We start from the raw sequence: 26,829 nt of genomic DNA on the forward strand, positions 1-26,829 counted from the left end.
TAGTAACCTTTTGATTAGCTCCAATCCAAAAACGTTTGAGCAAAGGATACAGTTCGAGAGTCTAATTCTCTGTCAAACCAAATCATGACAACGTTACTGACTCTTAAGGGTTCAGTTCTGGGGTCTAATCGTAATCATGATAACATTATTGATTCTTAAGAGTTCTGTTCAGGAGTCTGGAATGTGGGTGGTTCTGGAATGTAGCCCCCGCGATAAAGGGAGGTTCATGACAGTCTGATCATACCTGCGCCTCGCAAACCAGAAGCTCCCCTATGTAGCCTTCCTCCAACAGCTCCTTCATTCGAACAAAGGCCGGCAAGAAGCGAAGAACATTTCCCATAATGCTCAGCAACTTGGGGTAGTACTGGGCAGCAGACATCATTCGGAAGGCATCCAAAGGCGTGGCTGTCCGGTCACAAATCACATTCTTCCCGATACCTTCAAAAAAGAGCACAGTTTGGCACTCAGGGTTAGTACTTTTGATTACCCTGAAAAATTACAAGTCGGGATTTGCAAATATCCCGCAAATTATGTTGATTACCTCCACTAAGGAGGTCATTTTTTTCTGTTGTGTGTCAGAAGGATTAAGCAATGACTACTAAAGTGATTTCAACAAAGCTTTGTGTGGGGGTGGTGAGGTCTGGACCAAAGACCAAACAATTAAGTACCCCACAGACTTAGTAAATAACATTTTTCTGTGTACATGAAAAAAACGCAGGAAGATCTGTGTTTGTCATGTGATATTCATCGCAACACATTCAGAAGTTTCTCACTGAGGTATACAACATATTCGATTACAAATGGTCCAGATCTCTACAAGGTTGTTAAACGTCATCAAGTACAGTAGCTGACTCTCGGCTGTGGAGGGGGCGGTAGGAGGGTGCGAAAGTGAAACTTCCCCTTCCAATCTGTCATTAGAAGCAATTGTACAAGCATAGAAACTAATCCCTTTGACCCAGATCTGAGATCAGCAGTCACATTTGTCTTTGTTTTAACAGAGGAAACGCTTGTTATATTCTCTGTCTATATTGAGTTCCTATTAAAAACAGTTCTACCTTTGGTGCCAAGAACTGATAGTACTTGTATCAAGGGAAGCGGCAGAATCCAAGTCACAAGGGAGAGCAGCTGCGTCATTCTAAGTAAAGGCTGACACTGCAGTCAAGTGCTTGTCTCAATTGGCTACCATCCAGACCACCTGGGTCTCTGGCAATAGCTCCAATGTATCCTCCTGCACACTAATACTCACCGGTCTACAGCAAAGGACAGGGTGACAGAGGGAGTTGAGAATGTGTGTGTTGAAATTGGTTGCTGTGAAGGAAGGCCAGGTTGAGCCCAGGTTGTCATATGGTGGAGTCATTATTACTCATTTATTTATCTACATGAGTCAATTTGGATAAAATTGACTTGATTGTCTTTCCAAATGCATCCCTGAGACAACAAAAGGAGGAAATGACCACAGGGGGGCGGGGCGGAGCCAGGCGGATTAGGAAAGATGCTGACTATGACCGGAGCAGTCCACACAAAAGCCATCTGCCAAGATGTGCGCCAGCATCTGGCGGACCTGGAGAAGCAAGTCCGGGTGGAGTCTTTGACATTCCTGCATAACAGTTAAAGCCATTGTTTACATTCGAACATGTTAACTTTCAGTTGAAATGAGAACATGTCAAGACACGAGACATGATATGATTTGTATCTCTAATTGTTTTTTTTGTTTTTTTGTTTTTTTTTTGTTTTGTCTAGAACTATCCTCACTATGGAAAGTTATAACAGCATAAATTTGAAATCCTTGATTTCATCTTGAGGTCAATCACACTAAGACAATTTAGCAATTTTCAGTTTTCCACTCCTCCTAGAAGGCACAATCGTTTATATTCCATATCAGAGTTTTATTTAGGTCTGAATAGCAAATGCGTGGGGAAATTGCCAGCTGGATTAGTCTTAATCATGAAGCTCATGTGTACCAATAGAAATGACTATAGTGCTAAAATATAAGATTAAGAATGAGTTGTCCAACAATATTTTCAGCCACTAAAGCATGTGATCCGGGTTGCTCTGGCAATGTTGGATTGGTTAGTTTCTTTACTTGATTTGCTTCTGTGTACTAGTACAATATATACAATATATAGACTTTAAGCTTGTCATCAGAGAGCGAGAGAGAGACAGAGAAACTCAAGAATGCAACCTTGGACAGTTTCATCCCAAATGTTTAAAGAGTGATGTCATCATTTGAGAACGCATCTGCTTTTTGCAAACAACGATCCAACCTGTCCTGATGAGATAGATTCTTAAGGCTGTTATTGGAAAATTGATTTAATATAAAATTACACTCATAATTTGATAAATGAGTGTGTGCAATAATATATCTTTAGAAGCATGGATCTAAGCACTATTACTGCATTTATTGAAATACAAATCTCAATTTCAACCCCAAAAAGACCCATTTTAAATTAATGATCATGATATTATGTCATTATAATGTACTTCTAACCAATTACCAAATATGGTTACTATAACACAGAAATTAAGTGCGACCGTGGTAAAAAGTAACACAAAAAACGAGCATGTGAAAAGGTTCTTTGGAGTAGAGACAAACCAGGAGAGCTCAACTTGCAGATGATTATCCTCAATTTAATTTTTCCTAAATCAATTACAAAGCCAGCAGGGAACAACATTAGATGCACCTGCAATGGATATAAAATAAAATTGGAACGCATCTAAAATCCAGATAACCAGGTTGCTTTTGAAAGACGTGCTTCATATTATCTATATGAAAGCTCCATCTCCAATTGCGCACACATCAGAACAAAGCAAGTATGAATGATGAAGGGCATTAGTCGCACTCAGCCAGCTTTTTCCCCCTTTCAGGCTAATGTCCTTGATTTGCTTGATTAGCATTGCTAAAAGTGCTGCCATTAACTCCTGCACCAACCCAGCCCGCTGGAAGATGATGGCGAGATGACTAGTGACCAAAACGGCTTCCATTCCAGGCCGCTCATGTCGAATGGGCGCGCTAAAAGCATAGCAATAATGGCCGCGCACTCGGCTTGTTGTAAATGACACCATTAGGCTAACGCTGTCAAGTGAAACTGAAAATAACCTGCTGTAGTGCACGTTTAAAATGATCAAAATTGAAGATGTTTTAAGGCCAGATGGCTCAAACTGACGACGTCTCTTTTGTTCATGATGCTAACGCTAGCATGGCTAGCTTCTCTTTTTCACTCGTTGATTTGTGTAATGAAACTCAATTTTTGTCACAAAAAAAATATAAACAGTCTACAAACTACTCTCGCCAACAATACAATTTGAGATTGGAATTTGAGGCTGACATGACATACTCCTTAACATATTAACTTTGCTAGCATGCTAACTGGCAGAAATCAGCGCAGGGTACAAACAGCGGCTAATAGTCATAACAAACACGAAAAAGGTTGCTACAGAAGTGTTTTATCAGGCTCGAACCCCCTGTGGTCCTGCGGTCTCGTGAGGTTTAATAAACTGCCAAGGCTGCAAGCCCTCCTTTCTAATCACTCACACGCAGACACACACCAACTACACTGCAGTCTAATCAGCACACTTGCGCTCACTAGCCTACAGCATAGACCAGTGAAACGAAACCAACATGGCCCCATGTTATTATCAGTCGTGTTTATTTATCAGGTTGAGGTCAAGTGCAACAAAATGATGCATGCCAGCAACTTGTTTTTTTTTCTTGAAAATTAAATATCAAGGTGGCAAATTTGCATAATTGTTGGTTGGGATTGATGTTCATCAATTTGAACACAGAAGTTTGTCCCTTGAAGATGGATAATTTGAGCCTCATTTAATCGAGGAAGAATGGAAACTAAAAGAGAAATTAAAATATTAAAGAGTCAACACTAATGAAACTGAATTCAATTTGACACAAGATGTTGAAATGATTGAAAATGTGCCTTTGAAGTAGTCCTTCTATTCTTTTTTTTTCTTTCTTTTTTTTTGTCACGAGAAGAAAAAAAAAGGGCACATCGACAATTCCATCTGCCACTTCAGCACCAGAGACAGTGCCATGGAATTATCAATACACAGCTCAGTTAGCCAATTATTACATATTCCAGAGCCATGGTTGAGGTCAGAGTCAGACTCTAACGTGTGAGTAAAAAGAATGAGTCCAGTGGACCAGAATAACTTTTGATTTAATGACCCAACTCAAAGATAAGAGGCGGAAATTCTCCACTGTTTTTATGAATAAAAAAAACATTGCTGTTATCTTCACAGACACAATTAATCAGCACAGTGGAGCACAAAATCAGAAGAACTAGTTTGGCAATGTCTGGTTGATATTAGAATTAAATACGCTTCAGTAGAGTGAGTGAGGGCAGATAAGCTGCAAGGCAGTTTTAATAAAAAAAGCTTTGTTTGTTTTTTCTCACACATATGAAAACTGCTAAATTGTCTTGCAAAGGAGCTCAATAACCAACTGCCTTTCTTTATGTTCTCAGGGGTTCGTAATTAGAGAAGTTGAATTAATTTAACATGAAATTATCCCCGAGACCCAACACTATGTGACACCAAAGAGAAAAGACCCAATCTGACATGCTAATTAGAGACGACAAGCCCGCATTATTAATAACAGTAAACTAATAACCATGAACGTCCTTCGGCAGCTGCGTGACATCTTCACCATGGAGCCCATGACGGCTGTCCTAAATAGCTTGGTGTGAGGCTCATATCTGTCGGAGACAAATGAACTTTTGCCGAAGAGGAGAGCACACATTGCTGCTTGGTTAAATCTGGACTGTTGTCATGGTGATGAAACCCCCTGACACACTCTTTCTGTCAACCGCTAAGGTCTTTAGCGGAAAGAGTAGACAAGGAAGAGAGATAGCGTCATTCTACTGGGTAGGTATAGGGTTGTACTTGAAGTATACACAGGAGGGGTTGCGAAGCAGTGTCATATTTTTATTTGTTGGTTTCGCTGCATCTTTTGAGCTCCCCGAATTATAATATGTTGCCCTCTCATGTCATCCTAAATTAGCCACCGAACTAGCTTAGTGCTAGCTAGCATGAGGCTATACAACACAACGGGGATGGATTTTAGCAAAACAATGTCAAGCTAAATATCAATTTCTGTATCAATATATTAAATTAGCTCTTCAGTAAATTGCATCACAGCTCCGGGGAAAACTATTTCTCGTCTCTACCAGCGATCTGTGTTGGGAATGCCAACAAACTAGAGAGCGGCGGGAGGCGCATGAGAGGCATGACACGGAAATAAACTATGTTATGTAAATCAACTGGGAATGTTCGATTAGCTCACTCACCAATTTAGACGGCCACAACTTTGCGAGCTACCATTGTATCCGATGAAACTTGGCCAAAATGGGACGTGACCATGATATTTGACTTTTTGCTCCGGATATTTTTGGTTGTTTTTCTTATCTTACACAATTGAAGTCCAGACAATGACTGTGTACTTGAGTCATGGAAGGCAGCTGGAATTTATTCACGGCCAGATAGAACCACACCAAAGCTTGAGTCATGCACTTTGAGAAGGACGGAAAGAGATATGAAATGTCTCTCCTCCCCATCTTAGTTTTAAGAGGGGCGTCATATTGAATAATACAAGTTTTCATCAGAATTCACCCAACTGTACAGGAAATGAAAAGGGCCCAAATATAATTTCCTGTCATGGATTGGAAGTTTTACTTTGCACTGGACAATTCTTAAAAAGATGTTTTCTTCGCCATTCACATATAACCAGAAACATCAGACCACAATCAGTATCAGCCTGAAAGAAAGAGAAAGAAGGGCGGATATTCATGTTGTTCTTCCCGCCCCATGTGGCCAATTAAAAAAATCAGAAGCAAGCTGATTCCTGAATGCTGCAACATGAAGGACATCTGCGACTCATTCTCATTATTTTCCAGCAGCTTTGCCTTGGAAATAAAGTGATGCCCTCGATACACTTCAGGACATCGTTTGCATCTCTGTTGTATCACAGATTTTGAAGTGATTTTTACTGTACACAGGCAAGTCTGATTACATTCAAATCACAGCTGTTTGGTTTACAATTACCTTGACATTTTTGCTAATTTTCATTAGCCCCTCTCGCCATTATGCCGTATGCTAACATTAAGCTAGCAACAATCAGAAATAAGTTTAGCGCAACTAGCGTGACCTTGGCTGCTGCGTTCCATGATCAGCTACAATCCTAAAATGGTTCCATAGACTCGGTATTTAGTAACATAATGCGATCCCACAACCAAAAAAAAAAAGCCCCAAGTTCACCACCATACACAACATTTCCTTCTCGTAGGTCCATGGTAAAGAAAGGCTTAGGAAGGGGCGGTGATCGGGAGTTTTTCTACTTAATACAAGAATGCTCACTTGTCAGCCTGCCTGAAAGAGCGTCCCCTGCTCGGCTATTCATCAAACAGACAAAAGCAATTTCACAGGAAGGCAAAGCTTTCTTTGCTCTCTGTTGTCACTCCATCATCATTTTCTCCGTCTCTGGGGCTTTTTCGCGAGCATGCTCCCAGAGCAGCCATTAGCATGTAAATAGAAGGCTCGGAGAACGTGAACATGAGCCAGTGAGAAACTAGCCAAACCTGGCTAGGTTTAAACCCCCCCCAAAAAACAAGCCGAAGTTACTTATAAATGTAAAGCCCGTATGCCACGAAGGGGTGAACATTTGTGATGCTATTGCTAACGAATGTTGATTTCCTAAACAGTCTCTAAACTGTCTTAATGGGTCTCCAAACAGTTTTAATGCTCTTTCTTGTTGCAAGGAAAAAGTTGGCAATAGCAAGTTTGTATGGAAAATTCCAACAACATTCATTTATCAATTTTTATGCTGCTTCTCTTGATTTGACAAATAAGGTGGACCCTTCCAACTAAAAACCAAGTCAGATAGCGATAATAACTCAGATTAGATTCTGGATTGTCTACCTGGCTGGGTGAAATTGCTGCCAACAAATTATCTCATGGTCATCTCATACTCTGAAAAAGCAAAATATATTCAGACCACACAAAGGTATTTTGGGGTCAGAACATAAAATCAGAGGCTTCATTTGAGGGTCATTTACAGTACATCTAAGAAATGTCAAAATCAGAATAACTACCGCCTATTGTCCAACACTTATCAGGACTATTTTTGGTAAAATATCTGAAACGTGTTTACTCCAATAACTCCCGAAAGTGCTTTTAAGTCCAAGGTAAAAAAAAAATAGACAATTCAATAGGTGTACTCAAAATTAAATTCATTCAATTCTCCACCAAAGACTGCAACACCGGTCGGAAGTTGCACAACACCATTTGCAGTGAGCACACGTATTTTTGATGACACCTACTTGCCCTTTGCGGCCAGATTATAAATAACTTTTTGGGTCGTCTTCAGAGCAGGTGTTGTGAGCGGATACTGTATAAAAACATTTGCGTGTCAAACAGATCACACACGTTATTTGATTGTCATGTTGTTTTTAAACAAATGATGTTTCTTTTCATGCCAGATTTAACCGGCTGCACACCTTCCACCAAAAAGTTCAGTTTTTGTCTCATCAGACCGCAAAATAACTCTCCAATTCCTTTGACGATGATGTGAATCATGTTTCAATTCTTTTAGAAAGGTTAGCAGAAGTGATCTCTGCCCTTGACGTACGACAACGTTCATTATGAGTCACCAGATGTCGTCACTCTACATCTTAGTATCGAAAAATGAATCCTCACAGTATTGCAGAATTTACTGAATTACACAATACTGCACATTTTCAACAATGTAGGCTGTGTGAATGACTGAATGAGTGACTGTGGCGGAAAAGTAGTACGCTTCTTCCATGCCTGTTTCTCACCACTGCACATGGTACTGAAAGGCCGCTCGACTTCCTCCCTCAGACCGCAATATCAAAACAGCAGAAATAGCACCTGAAACTTGTTTTTGCTCGTACACTTCAGTACTCAGATTCTCACTTGCATCGGGCTTACACACTTTGGGTTATGATGTGCTATAAATCCTTTGTATTATTTGCTATCAATACATCGTTTTGTAATAATTGCCTTTGGAAACCGACGAATCCATGCTTTTTACAACCTGAGCCTCTGTCGTGAACCCAACAATCCAAACTGATATTCAAATATCTTAAGTCATCATTCATGAACCAGGAAATAGCCAGCTATCAACAAAAGTTCCTGTCTTATTTTAGATGGTAAAACGTATGCACACGCACCAAGTGCTGGAACAGATTATTAATTTCAATAAGCGTGGAACTGACAATGTGGAGTTGACATTTTTGACTAGTCAATATGTTCGAACTTACTTGGCTAAATGCTAAAAACTTAGCATTTTTGGGCGTATTGACTTGCACATGCCATTTATTTCTAGCATTTAGCCCAGCGGTGCCCCACGTTTGAATGTACTTGTTGGCTAAGTTTTTTGCATTTAGCTAATAAGTAGGTTTGAACGTATAAGCAAATACAGTTGAATGTCATTGTCGGCTATTAGCAAATACGTTTGAATGTACTTGTTGGCTAAGTTTTTAGCATTTAGCCGACAGGTACCTTGGAAAATACTTTCAAATACAAACATACTGTATTTACCAGTAAAAAAAAATGTTTACTCCACATTGGCAGTTTCACATTACTAATGAGGAAATTTAATTCGAAGCTTGGCCACGGAGCAAATTAAGTTTGTCCACATCTCTGAAAACAAATAATCCTTTAATACACATAACTCACACTGACAGAATATTGAAGTCTTATTATGCTGTCATTTAAGAAGCCCTACAGTTTCACACCAGATATTCTTAGGCCAATCTTTGAACACGGCCAGACTAACTTGAGTGACATCGGACGCCCCGGAACGTCATAGTAGTGAAGAGGCGGAATAAAAAGTCAAAGAAATCCCATTGGAAGGAGAGATGTTGTTCAACACGATCGACCGGTTTGTTGAGAAATCAAACCCAGCCTCGTAGAACCTGAACAACACGTTAGCGACCTCCTATGATGGATTCCTGCTCCATGTCGCCGTGACCGGCGATATTGTGAGTCTGCAGGAATCGGATCGCACGTGCGTCGGCCACATGGAGATCGCAATCACGCATGCAACAGGAAGGGAGTCTGCCTCAATTGCGTCACTTCCTGCGTTTACTGTGGGCGTCGTGCAATTAACAGATATATGTGAGGATATTGACGCTGCGGGAGGGGAAATAAATACGTCATAAATAACTTGTGACCTCTGACTTCGCAAAATGTAAATACGATCAACTTGCCGTAGGGGGAAGCTGAGGAGGAGGAGGAGGAGAGTTGTCTGGGAAGGAACGGGCAGTGCTCGCACCAAAAAATCTGCGAGGAAATGAGCAGGGAGGAAGGGGAGGAAAAGAATGGCCATTGACAAGCAGCTTTACACGTTGTTGTTTGACTCAAGTTCACTGGGACATGACTGATAATCTGGCCCATGATCAGCAAGCTTGCGCAACAGCGATATCAGCAACTTTACACAAGAACACCCCATCAAGACACACAATAAATCACATTTTCTGTATTGTCGGCATGAGCAGATGTTAGTCTAGCCAGCCTGTGATTTAATGCAGTGTGGATATTGACATAAGTGTAGCAACGGGATACGGTGGCCTATTGTACAAGTGGTCCAGTCTCTCGTGTTGGTACTCCACAGTGTTTAACTCAAGTAAACAAAGCTACAGTGTGGGAATGCACCAAGTGCCAAAGCAGATTTTTTTTTCTTTTTAAGAAACTTAGGACACTCTCATGCCCCCGCTGATCTAAATTGAATTTCCTAAATAACATGACTTGCAGTTGATATCTAAATCACATGCCTGACTGCGTGTGTGTCCAAACAGTCATCTGATTTAAAAGAGCTGCGTAATTGTCACGAGATCAATTTCATGAGTGCCCTTCACGTGGCAATACGATATGGGAGAAAAAACCCCCAAAACATTTTGCTTCATATTTTGTTTTTATAACGCTGACAATCTTAACTAGCATATAAAAATACATCCTGTCGCACCGGTTTGACAACAAATTGCTCAACAATGTGAAATTGTAGGACGTTAGCTATCAAACTCAACTGAATGGAACCCCATTTATTACTGCTATTACTGCCACAAATTTGTTTTTAAATATAGTTTTACACACCCACACATTTAAACTTATTAAAACAATTCCTTGATGTCTGTTCTCGCACGGTTCTACAAATAAGCCTTATAAAGCATGCTAGCTAAAATAGCTTCAAGCTGTTTGTTTGTCCCTCAAAATTCACGTTTACAATAAATCTGACACACAAATGAAATATAGTTAAACAAAAATGTTCAACCAAACTTTGGAATGTCATCTAACATTTAGCTTAATGACAACAACAAATAATGTGAAACATCATTAGCATAGATGCTAATGCAACTGCTGCACAGCAAATTTTTTACTTAACGTGTATTTGGTCCCAATCTAAACAGAGTTAAATTTACACTCGGAAGTGTGTAAAATATTCAGAGTAGAATGTACATTTTAGAAGGATTTTTTTTCGTACATTTTGCTAATATATTAAAATAAATAACACACAAGGGCGGAGGAACGAACTCACATCTTCAGTCTGAGACTGCCACTCTACCACCTGAGCTATGCCACCCCTTTGCTAATAGCCACAACAAGGAGACAAAAAAAACAAACATTGTTTTTGGTATAGAAATCAAGCGAAGCGTTTCCCCAGCCACACCTTTCTAGTCAAGCGCACTGACTGAAGTACCAGTCAAACCCCCCCAGCAGCAGCGGCAGCAGAGCATCCTCCTCCTCCTCCCCACCACCTCGCCATCTCCTCCCGGCCACTCACCCAAGGTTTTGACGGCGATCTGTCGCGTCAGAGGCGGAGGCAGGTTGATGCAAACCAGATCGACGTCCTGGTGCAGCAGCACGTCGTCGATCCGGTTGGTGTAAAACGGGACGTCCATCTCCTTGGCGAGCTCCTCCGCCTCCTCCTGCGTGCGGCCCCAAAGCGCTTTGACGGCGAATCCCTCATTCTTCAACAGCGGGATGATCACCCTGGCGGTCAGGCTGGTGCCGAACACGCCTACCCCTGGAAGCATGATTCGGCTTGAAAAATGTCCGGCGGCGCTTCTGGGGCGTCGGTTTTGCAGAGGCTTTGCGTCAGGTTGGCCATCCACCTGCAGACAAGCGCCCGCCGCCGTGCCGCATTGCCCTTACCGGATACGTGATCCGGGGATGAACAACCGTAAATATCGAGCTGGAAATAAAGCAGCAGATAAGAGCACCAACCAGGTCGTCCTCGCCGGGTGTCAAAAAGCAAAATAGAAACGCACCATTGCGGCGTTAAAGCGCGTCCGTCCGGCGGACTGCACCAAGCGGCGGCTTGCCTGACACCTTCGCTCGCTTTACACCAAATAGGCACAGCGATGCGTAATGAGAAGTCGTCAAATGTGTCGTAATTGTGATGTAATGGAGCGTCTCGTCCTTAAAAGGCTCCTCGGAAGAGGCGGCGGTAGGTAGCAGGCGGCGATGTTGCGGCTTTGAAAGGCTTGTCAAGCTTTCCCTACTTACCGGAAGTTGCTGCCGCTGATCATTCAGAATAAAGACATCATCGTTTTTTTTTTTTTTTTCGTTTTGTCTTCTCCCATATTTTTGCCACTCAACCGAAAAAAAAATATCTCCATGTTTTTATTATTATTTTTAATTATATGGTTAGTTTGTTCTTGAGAACCTTCCAGCTAAGTGCTAAAACGCAAGGAAACAAAAGGCTAACGTTAGCTTTGACGTCCTATTACTGCATTAATTAAAATGAATTCATTTGACTTAGTTACTCATCAATATGTGTCAATATATAAACGCTGATAGCTGTAGAATATAGCTTTTATTTTTGAGACCTTCTTTGGCGTTTTCCTGTCTATGCGTACTTGACGCATTCTGCCTCTCGCTTCTCTTTTAACCCTTAAGCTGACGGATATATTTAAAGCGCGTTAACAGCGTAAATGATCTATACACAATTAAAAGACTAAGTATACTTAAAAAAAAAAATCCGTTTTATTTCGGAGTTTGTACTTTTTTTGTTTTATTTTTCCTCGAGTCAAATAGCTTTACAAACACACACCTGCGACATTAAATCTACCAAATACCTGCCAATTGTTTCTCACTTGTGATTCATTAAAGATCAACAGATGACAAAGTCAAACATTAATGAATCATTAAACTTCTGTGTGCTTTTCAGTTTTCCAATTTTGAAACAATCGAGAGTCAGGAACGCGCCATATCGATTAGGTCAACAATGTAAAGAGCACACAAATGACACAGGAGTTAACAGGCAAAACAACTCATGGGCGTTTTCGGACCTAGTCTACTAGTGAGCAAAATTTTCCTGCAAGGGAAAGAGAGAATTAGTACATGGACTTTAAACTGGTTTCCAAGGATTTTGATTCAATACACAAACGGCTTTCCTCATAAGAATGTGCTGTTAGTTACTATACTAAGCAGAGCGTTACCCGTTTGGTTGTCATTTTATGAGAACACAATGCTGCCCTCTGGTGGAAGAATTATGTAATTTGAATTGAAAACCTCGTCATTCAAATGAAGTTCATTTGTGAAGGCAATTTTGTATTGAAGGGTCATCCTGTAATTTCACCCCAAGAGTATGCAGAATAAGACCACACACAACTTCATCTTTATTTCAGCACTTTTTAATAGTTACTCAGAGAGGCACAAATATAATTTACAGGGCTACCGTCGCTACGCGTGCTCGCACAAAAGCGACTTCTTTTTTTTCCAGCCGGCGCGGGCAGGACGAGAGCAGAAACGCAAACAGCTTCTTCACCTGTCAGAAAACACAAACACACAATTTTGCTGCTTGCCTCACATAGCTGAGGCTTTTTTTTTCTTCCTTTTCCCTCCTTAGAGAAACTGCAATGTGTTTCCACAAGTTTTTTTTTTTTTTTTTTTGTATGTCTTCAAGCCTCCGTGACATCTTTGAGGTAGATAACATTCTCCAGTCACCTCTCAGTTCCCACTGAGTTGTGTAACAGCCCTCCACCGACCTGGTTGACTCTTTTGCACCATCTTTTTTTGTCCACGCTGATATGATTACATCATTTTTAGTGCCACTGAGCTCAGTAACAGAATTCAAAACAAAAACTTTCATAACATGACTTTGGTTTTAGTTTCTCAAAACTAGACGATGTTTACTACTTCTTTGTGAGGCTAAAAAAAATGACAAACAAAGATTGTAACAGTGACATGCAGCTTTTCAAACCATTACCCTGTACCCTGTTTGCTTTCAGTTTTTTTTTGTTGTTGTATTGTGACGTTTGCATTTGAAGTGGATTTAAAAAACAATCGCTGTACTGTAAAATGGAGCAGTATTCATTTACACAAACTTCCTCTTCCCGCCTCTTTCGATAAAAATCAACAGACAAGCAAAATAACATAACTTCATTTCACGTAAGAAAAAACTATGCAGACAATACGACAACAACGGAATAAAACACAACAAGACAAAAAGAAGCGATGATGACCACTGGACTCACACAAGTTGGACATTTTCCAGCAAAGAACTGCAGGAAAATACAACTTTCATCACTTTAATTAAACAAAAAAAAATACTGCTAAATAAAAGAAACTGCGGAGAGACATATGACACGACGATATTTCTTTTGTTTTAAAAATGGCAACAGTTCCATTTTTTGAGAAGAAATTATAGTTTTTTTTTTTTTTATTGCTAATTTTTGTTAAGACTTCCACAGTTTCTTTTTTTTAAATATTTTGGCACTTTCTCTTCCTAACCAATTCTGCTAATTTCGTCTAGTGCTCAAAGCTTGAATCAATTTTGTCAGGTAAAATATTATTTAAAAAAAATAATATATATATAGTGTAGCTTTGATATGACCTAGCCACAATGCAAACCTCTAAGATTATAATTAGTGCAATAGTATGTCAGTGTATGATATGATATTTGTGTTTACTTTTTTAAATGCCGTGAGGGCCAAAGATGACGTCATCCAATAAAGGAATATGAATACATAAAGTAAATCCATTCTCGGCCACTTAGATGATGCGAGTATGAGTACAAAAGCCAGCAAAGTGTGGAGGACGCAAAATTCTCTTGCGCCTCCCAGAGTAAAGCGATTACGAGGTTCGACGACATCACAGTCAACAGTCGGAACTTGACAACAACGAGGGAAAGAAGGTGACAAAAAAAAAAAAAAAAAAAAAAAGACCTCGTCACGAGTTTTATGACAAATATAAAGTGTCTATGCTCTATTGTTTTGGAGTGCTCGCTTGCTTACGAGCCCGCAAAAACGTTTCCTCCTTTCCCGAAGCCCTGCAACCATCCCATCGTAAAAGAACCCGATTTAACGCTCTCCCCTTTCAAAATAAAAGCCTGCTGATCAATATCCAAGGCCCAATATGCAGAACGGGGGTGGGAGGGTTGTTGCTGTTGTTGTTTTGTTTCTTTCTCTCGCGTCTTCTTCTAAGAGTAGATGGTGATAACTTCCCGTCCACCGCCTCGGACTAGCAGGACTCGGTTGAGACCCTCAAGCAAAACCTCGAGGAACTCCATATCTGAGAAGAAGGAAGTGAAGGCTCATAATAATAATAATAATAATAATAATACTCTGCGAGTAACTGATGTCTACCCAAAGAAGTCTGTAAACGCCTATTGACACCACCAGATGGCACCAAAGCACTACTTATATTTTCGACAAGGCTTTTTGGCTTGAGCACAAAAAGAACTTCATTGGACGTGACTTGAGGTTGCAAAGAAAGGATACAGTTTTCGTCTCCTCCTCGGTTCTTGGGTGGTCCGGGCATGTTGAGCAGAACCAGGTGGGCTCCCTGCGACTTGTTGACCACCACCTCGTTCAGTTTGATGGCCGTGTGCATGCGCCGGACGTTGGTCTGGTTCCTGTTTTTAACAAGAAGGAGTGAGTACATTTGATTTTTTTAACTCATTCACTGCCGGCCATTTTCACTGAAGCAACTTCTGACGCTCTCGGCTGTTTCCTGGATTTGGACTCTTTTTGTGTTCTATTGCTATAAAAATTTGGAACCCACCAAAAGAAGGATTAGAGTCTCTTCGTCCATCAGGAAAAAAAAAGTATATTTCTATATGTTTATGTTTTGCAGCAATTAGCATTAGAAGAGCGCTAAGATTATTCACAAATCTGTTCAAAACAGTGGGGAAAAGAGCTTGTTTGCAACGTGGCCCTGGTTGATCTCTTATACTCTACTGCCACCTGCTGGCCATGTATGTAATAACTACCATTGCTTCAAGCGTTCTCTTCAGTTCAGAGGTACATCAAAACCTTCTGTATGCTCTAGCATAAAAAAACCGTATAAATACGTCTTTGGGACCATGGTAATATTTAAAATAGAACGTATTTATACGTTTTTGGGAGCAAATGAGTGAAGTGCACTTCAAGGGGAAGTCAACCCAAAAATGTTTTCTTTCTCCATCTCAGGTAACAACCAATCACGGCTCAGCTTGCGAAGGTCACATGACCAAACTCGGAAAGCAGGTGAGCCGTGATTGGTTGCTACCCACGCCCTGAGCAACTGTGATGTGTGATGTCATTTTCAGTTGATAGCAGGTGGCAAAATGGCCGCCTCCCTAAGATGGATAAAAACAGATGCATTTTGCTGCTTAATTCATGTTTCACAAACGCAATATTAAGCAGAATGTCGTGTTTAGACTAGTAGGGGCTTATAAAACATTTTTCGGTTGACTTCAACTTTATGTTACAGTCGTAAAAGTGATCACCACCAAGTACAGTTGTGGCCATTTTGTTTAGAAATGTAGGAATTCCTTAAAAATGTACAATGTTTGCCAAGGTCGAAAAACGAGTCCATTAAATTAAATTCAAAATAAACATATATTATTTAAATACTGTCCATTAGTCAATACAGTGGCTGCCAAAAAAAATATAATTTTTTTTTGATTGGCCTCAACTGTGTGTTAGTGATGGTCGGCCACAAACAAACAAACAAACAAACAAACAAACAAACAAACAAACAAACAAACACACAAGCACACAAACAAAAGTCATTTGAGTTTTGCCATCAACACCTGCTAATGCAAACAAACACTTCTAATGACAATTACATGGAAACAATGACACGTAAACAAAATTGTGCTTTCCATTGTAGTGAAAGAAATAGTTCGCCATGTTTCATAAACTTTCGAGTCCACTTCTGCATTGACTGCACTCAATGCCAGGTGGAAAGCCCAATTTTGCCTACAGCCATATTTGGATATGCGAGTTAATCACGGGATCGTCATCACACACGACGTGCACACAAAACAAACACACACGTGCAATCTAAGTCCAATAAAATGCAACTTACAAGCTCCCCCACTCTCTAGAAGGACACAAATGGGACAGAACAGAGACAGGCTTTAGATGCATCTAAAATCAGCGCAACTATGCAGCTCAGAGCTGTGCAAAGCTTCGTCGGAGATCTGTGGGAAAGAAGATGCCTCGCTATGTGTGGTGACTTGACAATAATAGACAAGGAGTTAGTCCTCATTAGTGTGCACGTGGGCTGAGGGGGGGTTCGTCGTGCGCTCACTCAAGGCAAGACATGCGCGTGCGCTCGCCAGTGCGGCCTGAATGCATTGCTCATGCCATGCAAACCTTCATTTGATTTCATTCCATATTTACCAAAGTGGGCAAAACACACCCACGTTTTTTTTTTTTTTTTTAATTATCTGTTTGTTCATTTTGGTGTCTCTAAAGCATACCTGGTCTTATTTCAAGGTGAAATTGTCATTAACTCATTAACTCATTAACTCCCAGCCATTTTCACTGGCATTCCCAGACGTTTTACTGGATTTGGACTGATTTTGCAAGGCCCACAGAATATTGTGTTCTATTGCGATACAAACATGAAAACTACCAAAAGAAAGATTAGCATCTCTTCTTTCATCAGGAAAAAAAAAGTATATTTCTATGTGTTTCCATTTTTCAGCAATTAGCATTAGAATATAGCTAAGTTTCATCATTATACACAAATCTGTTTAAAGCTTTTTGCAACATTGCCCTGGTTGATCTCTTATACTCTTCTGCCCCCTGCTGGTCGTTTTTGTAATAACTACCATTGCTTCAAGCATTTTCTTCAGTTCAGAGGCTGCATCAAAGCCTTCTGCATGCTCGAGCATAAAAAAAAAAAAAAAAAAGGGAAACCCTCCAAAACCTGCAGGACTGCGGCCCTTCGAGGACAGAGTTTGCCCATCTTTGGTCTACAGGCCAAATTGGATTTTAGTTTTGAGCTGATCCAGATTCTGCATTTGGTAGAAATGAAAATTTAACACAGAATTATCTAATTTGACAATTTTGGCTGTATTTTTTTTTTTTATTGTATTATTCCTGATTCTACTTTTTTCTTGTATTACGATCCTGAACCATTAGAAGTTGGCACCTGACAAATAAAACCTACGCTCTCTTTCTGCTTGCTCCTTAAGATGACTTTTCTGTTGACACTGCATGACATTAAACATTTTTTTTAGGCCTCATCATCAAGCTGCAGGCAACTTACGGCTTCATGTTGAAGAGGTCTCGCATGGCCACGTTGGAGTTGCACTCGCGGTTGCGGTTGCGCTCCGTGAAAAGCTTGTCCTTGGTCCAGGTCATGTGAACCCGGTCGGGGGCGGTTTCGGACTTGTCGTTGATGGAGGCGCGCGAGGCCGTGTTCCGGTCATGGATCAGTTGGGCCTATTGGAGACAGAGATGGCCTGAAGACGTACGCGGATGGTTGGCAGGCAGGAAGTCGAAATGAGGAGAGAGGATATTGTGCCCACGATTCAAAGCGGGACGGTAACCAAGGGAACAAAACACAAAATGGCAGCCGTGTTGAAGGAATGCAAAACAAAGGAGGACAGTGGACCACCATACAACATGAAAGAAACAACACAAGACAACATTCACCAATGTTTCTACATTTTGAATTTAGATTGGATATAACACAGGCTTGGGCAGCATTCTGGGGGTGTGACAAGTTGGTGTTCACAAAGTACCACAAAACTCTTGCTTTAATTTGAGTACTGTAGCCAAAAGATTCCACTTTGTGAAGCCGGGGGCCACTAATCGTGAAGGGACAGTGTGGGGTTGACAGAATCCGCTACCTCGTCCTCCTGCGTGTCCTCGGTCGGAGAGGACTGCCGGCTGAGGCTCGCGCCCTCGGCGCCATCTTGGTTCTTCCTCCGGATTGAGTTACGTGATTCGTCAGTGATACTCTGAATCTGCGTAGCCCCCGCAAGGTGATTGCAGATAAAAAGGAAATGGGACCAGCTGTCAAACGAGCGCCACGGATTGCGATGATGGCCATAAAAAGTTCAGACCTTTTTAACGGATTGTAGCGGAAGATGATCTGAATTATTAGGGCTGGGTTTAAAACATTGAATAATCGATATTGAATCAATTTTTCTTTTCGGGCCTGATATTGATTCATAGAACCACAAATTAATTATTTTAATATCTCTTTTCCCCATAAATTCAAAAGAAAATAGAATTTTAAAGGCATTTTTTTCAACTGTTTTCTTGAAATTTATTTATTTAAAATATTTTCTTACAGTTATGAAAGACCTGACTTATTGCAATTTAAATCAATTCAGAATCTTCAATATTTATATTTACAATTATTTAATTAGAATTAGGGGAAAAAAAATCATCTTCTCCTTGTTGATGTCAATGAATAAACTGAATTATTTAACCAGTTACCGCCTCCGCAAAATTTAATTTGGAACTTAATGTTTGTGGAGTTTTTAATCATGTCCTTGACATTTAAAATCCATTCCAAACCAATCCGTTTTACTGGATTTTGACAGATTTGGCAAGGCCCACAGAATATTGTGTTATATTGCTATAAAAACATAGAACTTACCAAAAGAAAGATTAGAGTCTCTTCTTACATAAAGAAAAAAAATTGTATCTATTAACGTTTATGCGACAATTAGCATTAGATTATACCTAAGTTCCATCAATATTCACATTTCACCATTAAAACACTGTCAAAAATGTCTCTCTTATAGTCTGCTGTCACCTGCTGGCCGTTTTTTTGTAATAACTACCATTGCTTTAAGCTACCTCTTCATATCAGAAGCTGCATCAAAAATGTTCGTGCATAAAAAAATACATAAAAAAAACCCCCGTATAAATACGTTTTTGGGAGTGAAGGACAAAGTATTAGAAAACATTTTTACACGTTTCTAGGTTTGAATGAGTTAAGAAGAATTGATAATCAATAGCGTTACCTCTCGCTCCCTCTCAGTCTTGGAAAGCTGCATCTGTTTCAGCATTTGAGACCTCTGCTCCATCACGAGAGTCTTCTCATAGGTGAAGGCGGAGATGTCATTATCATGCTGCACACAGAAGAGCAATGATGGCTTTTCAGTTTAAATCAAGTTTCCTCTGTTCAGTTCAACGGCTGAATTCAACGAGTACAACCTTTCCTTAAACCACATTTGAAGGCCCACCAAAAAATCTTACCATTTCCACCACTTCAACCTCTGCGTTCAGCCGCAGGTGATAAAGGAACGTCTGCAGATCTTTTTTCATCTGTATGCTGTTGTCATCCATCTGGGCCACAGTGAAAATGCGCATCTTGCACTTTCTCCACACCTGAGAGAGTTGTCGAAATGTATTGAATGGGCTTTATTTATCACGTTTATCTTCGGAGCTACCTTGTGCTGTCGCAGCAGGAAAGGCAGCAGCATCAACAGGCCTCCGTCGTGCACCACCCACCACACGTCAATGGTCCCCTCGCCGAGGCGGTCTTGGTTGGTGGGGAAGCTGTCCACGTTCTTGGCTACAAGCAAGGCCTGGTGGGCAGATGTGGTCTCCCGCACCGCCTCTGGACAGACGCAGGACGATCACGTTTAGATCCAAATTCCAGTTTTCGTCGTCTGGCTCCATACCTATGAAATTCCTCCATGATTGTGGGTCATTGGACTGCTTCCAGGTTCCCGGCCAGGCCATTAGGACCGTGTTATGCTTCATGCCTCCCAACCCGGCTGATTGGATAAGATGAGAGACTCCGTCTCTGAGGTTGGAAGAAACGACGACATGGCAGAAACCCTTTGTCCGCTCTGCTGTCATGGAAGATTTTATGTTCTGGATTTGAATTCCAGTAAAGAAAAAAAAAAAGGATGTTAAGCACATGACAAGATATCCATTCGTGCATTATCCTCTTTAGCTGTGATAATTTCTATTCTACCTGCTCTGCCTTCTTTGCTTCAGCTTCTTTGGTGAGAAAAGTCCCTTCCAATACATTTCCCACTATGGTTAAGCCTTTCCCCGCCTTCAGCTGAGAGGTGAACGACAGCAGGCGAGGATGCTTGACCGCTTGGTCTGAGTCCAGGTTCAGCAGCACCAAACACTGAGGCCTGGATTTATCGAAAAAAAATAAATAAATGACACACTGTAAAAGAGCCGTGGACATGCCCGTGTAAAGGTTTTATCAAATCAGTTTGTTAAATTAGATATTGAAGATGAGATTACTGAAATTCACTCCGGGTCTATTTGTGTCTCGATTTGGTTTACCCCAGTCTGGCACAGAATCGGACGTCACAGTGTTCACTCAGAATACGCTATACCTCCAGTTCTTGGTGTGTGGGGGAGCCTCCTCAAGACGAATGAGGGCAAAACGGGCTGCGTTGAGTGAAAGGCCGCGGATGCCGTCGCCCCATTCTTTCTCTGCCCTGGAAAAAAAAAATAGAATTCAAATAATGGTATACAAAAAAGAAAAAACACAATAATTTTGACACCCCTACACAAAACATAATACAAACATATACAGCATATCAGTACACATTATAACTATATTACAAGTAATTCTCACCCTCTGTATTCAATGTATTTGTAGATGCAGCCAGCGATGACCATGGCAACAATGGCATAATACCAGGACGAAATGAACATGAGCGCCAGGCACAAGCTCATTCCCAGAAAGGACAGAGCCCTGTGGAAGAAAAAAACAATTAGCAACTCTCATCAAACTCCATCTATTTATAGAACCGTGTCATTCTTTTGCCTCATTAGCGGAGAAACAAATAAACCAATTTCGGAATGGACAGCTGAGAGGCTTAAAACTGGAGTAAAATGATGAAATTCTCGGGACACAAGGGTGTTGACTGGAATGTTGTGCAGGCTTTGTCGTGGAATTAATCTTAATGGGGATGAGTTTGTGTCTGAATGTGAATGACAGTGAAAGGGGCAACACATCGTTAGCAACATAACTCACTAACTTTTCCATATTGTAGGCTAATAATAGATCACTGACCAGTGGTAATATTTGAAACGTGGCCTCCAATTTGGTGTTCGCAGTAAAGTCTGAACTGCACAGGCCAGGTTGACAAACAGATAGCACATAAGGAAAAACCTGTCGGAAGATAACAGGTTAAAATATGAATGATTATCACCATTTTTTTCAAGGCTAGCCAAAAAGGTACCCACATGGAGAGGATCGGAGCCACAGCATCCAAGGAGGCGATGAGAATTCCAATCTCACAGATCCCAGCGGTCAGTAGGAGAGCCCAAGTCGGTTCTCCATTGGCCTTCCCATGACCAAACACCTGAACGGCGCATGACAAAGTGTCAGAGGGCAAAGGGCTCGCCGCCTGCTTGGACTGCACACGGGTCCGTGTCTCACCTGGAGGAAAGGCACTATGCCGTCTCGCGCGATGGCTTGCAGCAGGCGCGGGGCGCCGGTCAAGCTCTGGAGTCCGGCGCCGCAGCAAGAGAAGAAGGAGCCGATCACGATGACCCAAGGCGAGGGCCAGGACAGCGTGCCGATAACGAGGTTGCCTTTGACAGAGTCACCAAACCTATGAGAAAAGCAAGATTAACACGTCGGAATACCAAGTGCTTTTGTTTTGTTTTTCACACCAGCTTTGTTACGAGTGGTTTTGTCTCGTGACCTCATTTTGACCTGATAAGAAGCTCAATATGTTTTAGCACGTTTGCCTCATACTCGAGAAATTCTCGGTTTTGGGCCTCTTCCCAAAGTTAAACTTGGATAGACTCCAGAATTAATCAATCACAAATTTGAAGCACCCTCATAATTTTTTCTCAAATACTTCTAAGCAACTGGGATTGAACTCTCATGAACAAAAAAGCTCCACATCTAGAGAAAACACACATTTGGCACTCAACTAAAAGAATGCGAACTTGTGGATTAAATAAATGACTAATCAGCAGATTCTGAAATATGTGCAGAATATTGCAATATGTACTTGTCTCGAAGTAAGACACCCTCAATGCAGGCACCAAATAGCACGACACAGGTGACATCTAAGGCAAAGTGTTAAGGAGAATACATTCTTCTACACATCTTGGAAGTCTCTCTGTATTTTATTTTATTTTTTGACTCAATAAGCATAATTTATCACCAGTCTCACTAAGTCCGGTATCAGAGTAAAAAATAAATAAAAATAAAAGGATACATATGATAGAGGTGGTAAATATAGCCAGGATGGTTCCAACTGGGATGGACCTTTGGGCATCCCGCAAGTCACCTGATCGATTAGAACCAGCCATGATACCTAAAAGGTTACAACAACAAAAAAAACAAAAACAAAAAAAAAAAAAAAAAAAAAGAGGATGAAATCTTAGTAAAAACACAAAGGCCAACAATCTTCAAAATAATAAACAACCGTACGAGCAGTATTCTCACCAGTGACAGAGGGAAAGTAGATCCCGACAAGCAGAGTAAAGAATGAGGCAATATCATTGACGACATAGGGCAGGTAGATGTCCAGAGCGGGATCACTCCCTCCCACAGATGACAGCTTCTTGTTTTCAACCAACATACCCAGCGGGCCGTATACGGACCACATGTTTTCTGAAATGGTCAGAGAATCAGAAATTCACAAACATGTTCCCCGCGTCAATCAAATGAACCAATCACAATGCTGTGTTCAAACCTGTAATAACCCCGCTGGTAAGTCCGGGGATGCCTTGAATCTGGGTCACGTTATTGTTGAGGAAATACTCGTCGCAGGTGGAGTTGAACTCGGGTCCGTTACAGAACAGCTTCCACAGCTGGGTGGTTGCAGTCACATTGTCGATGATGTCCATCTTAAGACACTTGTCGAAATTGTTATTCTGCAGCGTACGGTTTCCCAGCATGCAAACGCTACGACAAGAACAAGAAAGAATGAAACTCTTTGGACATCGCTGAAAGTTTGAAGATCACCTGAAATGGGGGGGTTGAAAATTGTGAGGGTGGAGTTCGCGCTGAGCTAGTGACGTGTAAAACCGAAAAAGGTGGAGCTAGTGACGTGTAAAACCGACCTGCTGAAACAGACATTTGAGAGTGCTGTTTGAGCTAATGTGATACAAACGCCCATAGGAAAGGGAAACATGGGTCTTGTATCTTACAACCTGGGGACTTTGTCAGGCTGTAGTAAGGCATATTTATGACCAAAACCCCCCAAAAAGTGAACATTTCATATGAGGGCACCTTTAAAAATGTGAATTCCCACGCACTGCTGTAAAGTTGACTCACGGGAAGTCAGGTGGCTCGAATATGGTCTTGATGACGCCGGCGTAGATGGCGAGGATCGAGAGAATGACGCAAGCCAGGAAGACGAGCGCAAGCTTGTTGACGTATTTGACTCCCACAAAGACAACCACGGACATCAGCGTGAGGCAGCACGTGCCGTAGACACGCATGTTGTTCAGGAGGGCGTCGCCTTCATCCTCCTTCTTTTCTGCCACAAAGATGGCCGCCTTAGGCACGATGTAGGTCTGAAGGGGAAGCGGATACATGTTGCAAATTTGAGGTAAAAAAAATAAAAAAATGCTGAATGCATGGTGTGCTTCCTCACCAGCAGAATCTCAATAGTACCCAGGATGTACATGGAGCCGGCAAAAGTCGTACCCAGGTAGAAACAGAGACCGACAGCTCCACCAAATTCGGGGCCAAGTGATCTGGAAATCATATAGTAGGAGCCTCCCGCTGTGGAAAACGTTGAATTTGAAGTTGGAAAACATTTGAAACGATTGTTCATTAATGGGTGAGTAGGCATCGTACCTGGCACAACGCCATTTGTAGCAATTGCACTCATGGAAATGGCTGTCAGCATGGTCTGGAAGGAAAAACGTACAAAAAAAATACATAAAATAAATCTCAAATCAATCATAGCTGTCACCTTGATGTTGTCCGCACCTTTTCCATGCTGGAATCATTATATAATACACAAAATTGGAGTCTTTGGTTGGGTTAAGCCATCATTTAGTTAAAATAGATCTTAAAGGCTTATGCTTCTAAATCTCTTGGATTGGTAATGGATACAAGCTTTTCCGTGAAATCAGTCATTTCATCAGCCGTCTCAATGAGACGGACAGGGCACAAGAGAACAGAGCCATGGAGGTTAAATTAACTTAGCAGAACAAGGAGGAGGTGAGATAATGGAAAACAATAAGTGGAGAGAGAGCGAAGACCTGGAAAGCCGTGACCATCCAGGACCAAGATAAACCTCCGGCTCTTCGTTGACCATCCGGTTTAAAACGGCAGACAAGCTGGAGTAAAGCCAATTAGCTGTTAAATTTACCGTTCACTTCCTCTTAAATCCAAAGCAGCTATATAACTTCACTTGCAGTCTACCAGGAATACTAGACTTTACCACGAAGAAAACTAGAAAGAAGTTAAATAAAAATAATCTGACTGAAGTCAAATAACTCGACATGACAGAATATTGTGACGTAGCACTATTATACTTTTCTTTTTTACATGTATTTTATATTCACTACATAGCTTAACCACTCTGTATTTAAAAAAAAAAAAATCTCTTCCTTTTGGTGGAATTTTTTGGAGGACAGTAATTTTCCAACTGGGACAGTTTTTTTTCCTTTTAATTTAAGAGGGGTTCGGTATCTCCAACAAAGTTATAAACCACTGCTCTAGATTATCGTATATGCCTTAAAAAAAATGTTTATAAAGATTCCACGCATATCTCATTTAAGGATAAATACGGTAAATTGTTTTGACACTGACATTTGCTTTTTCCCTTTGCTCTTTTTCTTTTGCTCTCTAAAGGTTAGTTGGACTACACTGCGCAAACTATGACCTCTAAGCACGCAGACCATGTAAATATAACGGAGCATGGGGTCTGAGTAGTCATAATGACCATTAATCTATTTGACTAAGATCAGCCTTTTTATTATGTAATAGTAATGAACCCTTTTGACTGCATGTAATCATGCAGTGAGTGTCGCATCCGACTTTTAAATCTCATAACAATCTTCTGTGAGCGACTCTTTTGCAGGATCTATACATTCCACACATTTTTTTAATGACATTTTATGTAATTATTTGGTCAGGCGTGTCAAAATGTGAATGCAAGCAAGGAGGGAAAAAAAAAAAAAAAAAGCATTGCGCTGAGATTGTACCCAAGGTTTCTGCATGTACTTCCCCTGATTAATCTGAAGTAATCCATTGTCTGCCGCGGGATTGGGAAATATCAGCAAGTGTGCGAGAGTGCACATCGCCGTATTTCTGACACTTTGCAGATGGAGGGATTATGAGTTAAGCGCGGGGAGTGGGTGGAAAGGTTGGTCCGTCATTACGGCACACAGACGGGCGGAAACACACACACACACATGAATTTATATAACCTTGCATGTGATTGCTCTAAATCTAATAAAACGCAAATGTTAAGACTGAGGACAGTTTGTGAGTTGAGTTTAGTTTGGAGACTTCTCAGCTTGCCCCTTTTGCACTACTCACAAAACAACATTACAGATATTAGGAGATATTCGGCTTCTATTTTTTTTTTTTTTTTTTTTTTTTTTTTTTTTCTAAGAGCTCAGAATTGTTCATTCGGTAGTCTTACCGATTCAACGTCTTGTCATCATTGCTCTTTTCCTTTTTTTTTTTTTTTTTTTTTTTTTTTTTTTTTTTTTTTTTTTTTTTTGTGTGTGTGTATGTGTGCGTGCGTTTGCGTGCGTGCGTTTGCGTGCGTGCGTGCGTTTGCGTGTGTGCGTTTGCGTGCGTTTGCGTGCGTGCGTGCAAATACGTATAAATTTATACTCATTCATTCACCTAAAACCTTATAAATATCCCATTACCCTTCGCCTTAACCAGGTACTTCAGAATCTTGCCAGAGTCGTGAGATTTAAATGGTCAGGAGACCAGAGAAAAGGTCAGAAAAAAAAGAAATAAAGAGAAAAGAAAGGTAAATCAAAGTGACATCCAGCACCGACCAAACACTTCCTGCCTTCCCCATGATTACAAAATCAAAGTCTTACGCCAACCCCGGAAGCCTCTAAATTCCAGCAAATTTAGCGAGATCTCAAGAGCCCAGAGGAAAAACTAAAGAGAGGAAGGAGGGAAGGATCGATAAGGCAGAGTGAGATCAATAGAAGCCAGTACATCCAATCCATCAAAGTGAAGTCCAGCACCAACAAGACCCCTCCTGCGTGGTTACAAAACCGGAGTCTTATGCCAACCCCAGAAACCTCATACTTCTAATAAATTAAGATCTCAAGTGACCAGAGGAAAAACTAAAGAGAGGAAGGAGGGAAGGATAGATAAAGAAAAGTGAGAACCACAGACACCAGCACCAACTGATTCAAGGGGCTGTGGGAGGGAGAGGGTACTTCTGTTGAGTTTCAGTAGATGCTGGTGCGACGGATCTGGCATGCATAAGGACCACCACCAAAGAGAGAAGCCGTCAACCGCGGTCCAGCAAAGCGAGCACCCCCCCCCCCCCCCCCCACCCCCCCCGGAATCCCCAGGCCGCGGCAGCACCAAGGCCACCCCCAAGCCACCCGAGCGGACACCGGTCAGCGAGCCGACCCAGATACCCGGAACACCCCCGCCCCAGCCCCGGCCCACACCCCCGAGCCC

General features: G+C 41.3%; 2 protein-coding genes across 10 annotated transcripts in view; both read right to left on the minus strand.

Moving 5' to 3' along the window:
- The window catches only part of gfod1 (glucose-fructose oxidoreductase domain containing 1), a 15,052-nt gene extending 3,545 nt beyond the window's left edge, over positions 1-11,507 (minus strand). The window contains exons 1-3 of one of the 2 annotated variants that reach the window (XM_077509068.1): positions 11,298-11,507; positions 10,811-11,221; positions 245-438 (exon numbers count right to left, since the gene is read on the minus strand). In XM_077509068.1, coding sequence (XP_077365194.1) covers positions 245-438; positions 10,811-11,063 — 447 coding nt within the window. In that variant the 5' untranslated portion in view covers positions 11,064-11,221; positions 11,298-11,507. Of the gene's footprint in view, positions 1-244; positions 439-10,810 lie in introns of both variants that reach the window. The other variant, XM_077509067.1, reaches the window with a different exon arrangement.
- Positions 11,508-12,649: 1,142 nt separating this feature from the next.
- The window catches only part of slc12a7b (solute carrier family 12 member 7b), a 39,543-nt gene continuing 25,363 nt past the window's right edge, over positions 12,650-26,829 (minus strand). For 3 of the 8 annotated variants that reach the window (XM_077508656.1, XM_077508658.1, XM_077508661.1), the window contains exons 5-26: positions 24,013-24,067; positions 23,807-23,937; positions 23,485-23,726; positions 22,901-23,112; positions 22,651-22,818; positions 22,421-22,519; positions 22,211-22,268; positions 21,628-21,802; positions 21,432-21,550; positions 21,259-21,357; positions 20,818-20,937; positions 20,573-20,677; positions 20,194-20,362; positions 19,895-20,090; positions 19,661-19,830; positions 19,467-19,598; positions 19,232-19,339; positions 18,104-18,220; positions 17,518-17,693; positions 16,327-16,341; positions 14,754-14,887; positions 12,650-14,544 (exon numbers count right to left, since the gene is read on the minus strand). In XM_077508656.1, coding sequence (XP_077364782.1) covers positions 14,453-14,544; positions 14,754-14,887; positions 16,327-16,341; positions 17,518-17,693; positions 18,104-18,220; positions 19,232-19,339; positions 19,467-19,598; positions 19,661-19,830; positions 19,895-20,090; positions 20,194-20,362; positions 20,573-20,677; positions 20,818-20,937; positions 21,259-21,357; positions 21,432-21,550; positions 21,628-21,802; positions 22,211-22,268; positions 22,421-22,519; positions 22,651-22,818; positions 22,901-23,112; positions 23,485-23,726; positions 23,807-23,937; positions 24,013-24,067 — 2,892 coding nt within the window. In that variant the 3' untranslated portion in view covers positions 12,650-14,452. The remainder of the gene's footprint in view (positions 14,545-14,753; positions 14,888-16,326; positions 16,342-17,517; positions 17,694-18,103; positions 18,221-19,231; positions 19,340-19,466; positions 19,599-19,660; positions 19,831-19,894; positions 20,091-20,193; positions 20,363-20,572; positions 20,678-20,817; positions 20,938-21,258; positions 21,358-21,431; positions 21,551-21,627; positions 21,803-22,210; positions 22,269-22,420; positions 22,520-22,650; positions 22,819-22,900; positions 23,113-23,484; positions 23,727-23,806; positions 23,938-24,012; positions 24,068-26,829) is intronic. The other 5 variants (XM_077508659.1, XM_077508662.1, XM_077508660.1 and 2 more) reach the window with 3 other exon arrangements.

The sequence above is a fragment of the Festucalex cinctus genome, chromosome 20 (genome assembly GCF_051991245.1).
Source record: "Festucalex cinctus isolate MCC-2025b chromosome 20, RoL_Fcin_1.0, whole genome shotgun sequence".
Lineage (NCBI taxonomy): Eukaryota > Metazoa > Chordata > Actinopteri > Syngnathiformes > Syngnathidae > Festucalex > Festucalex cinctus.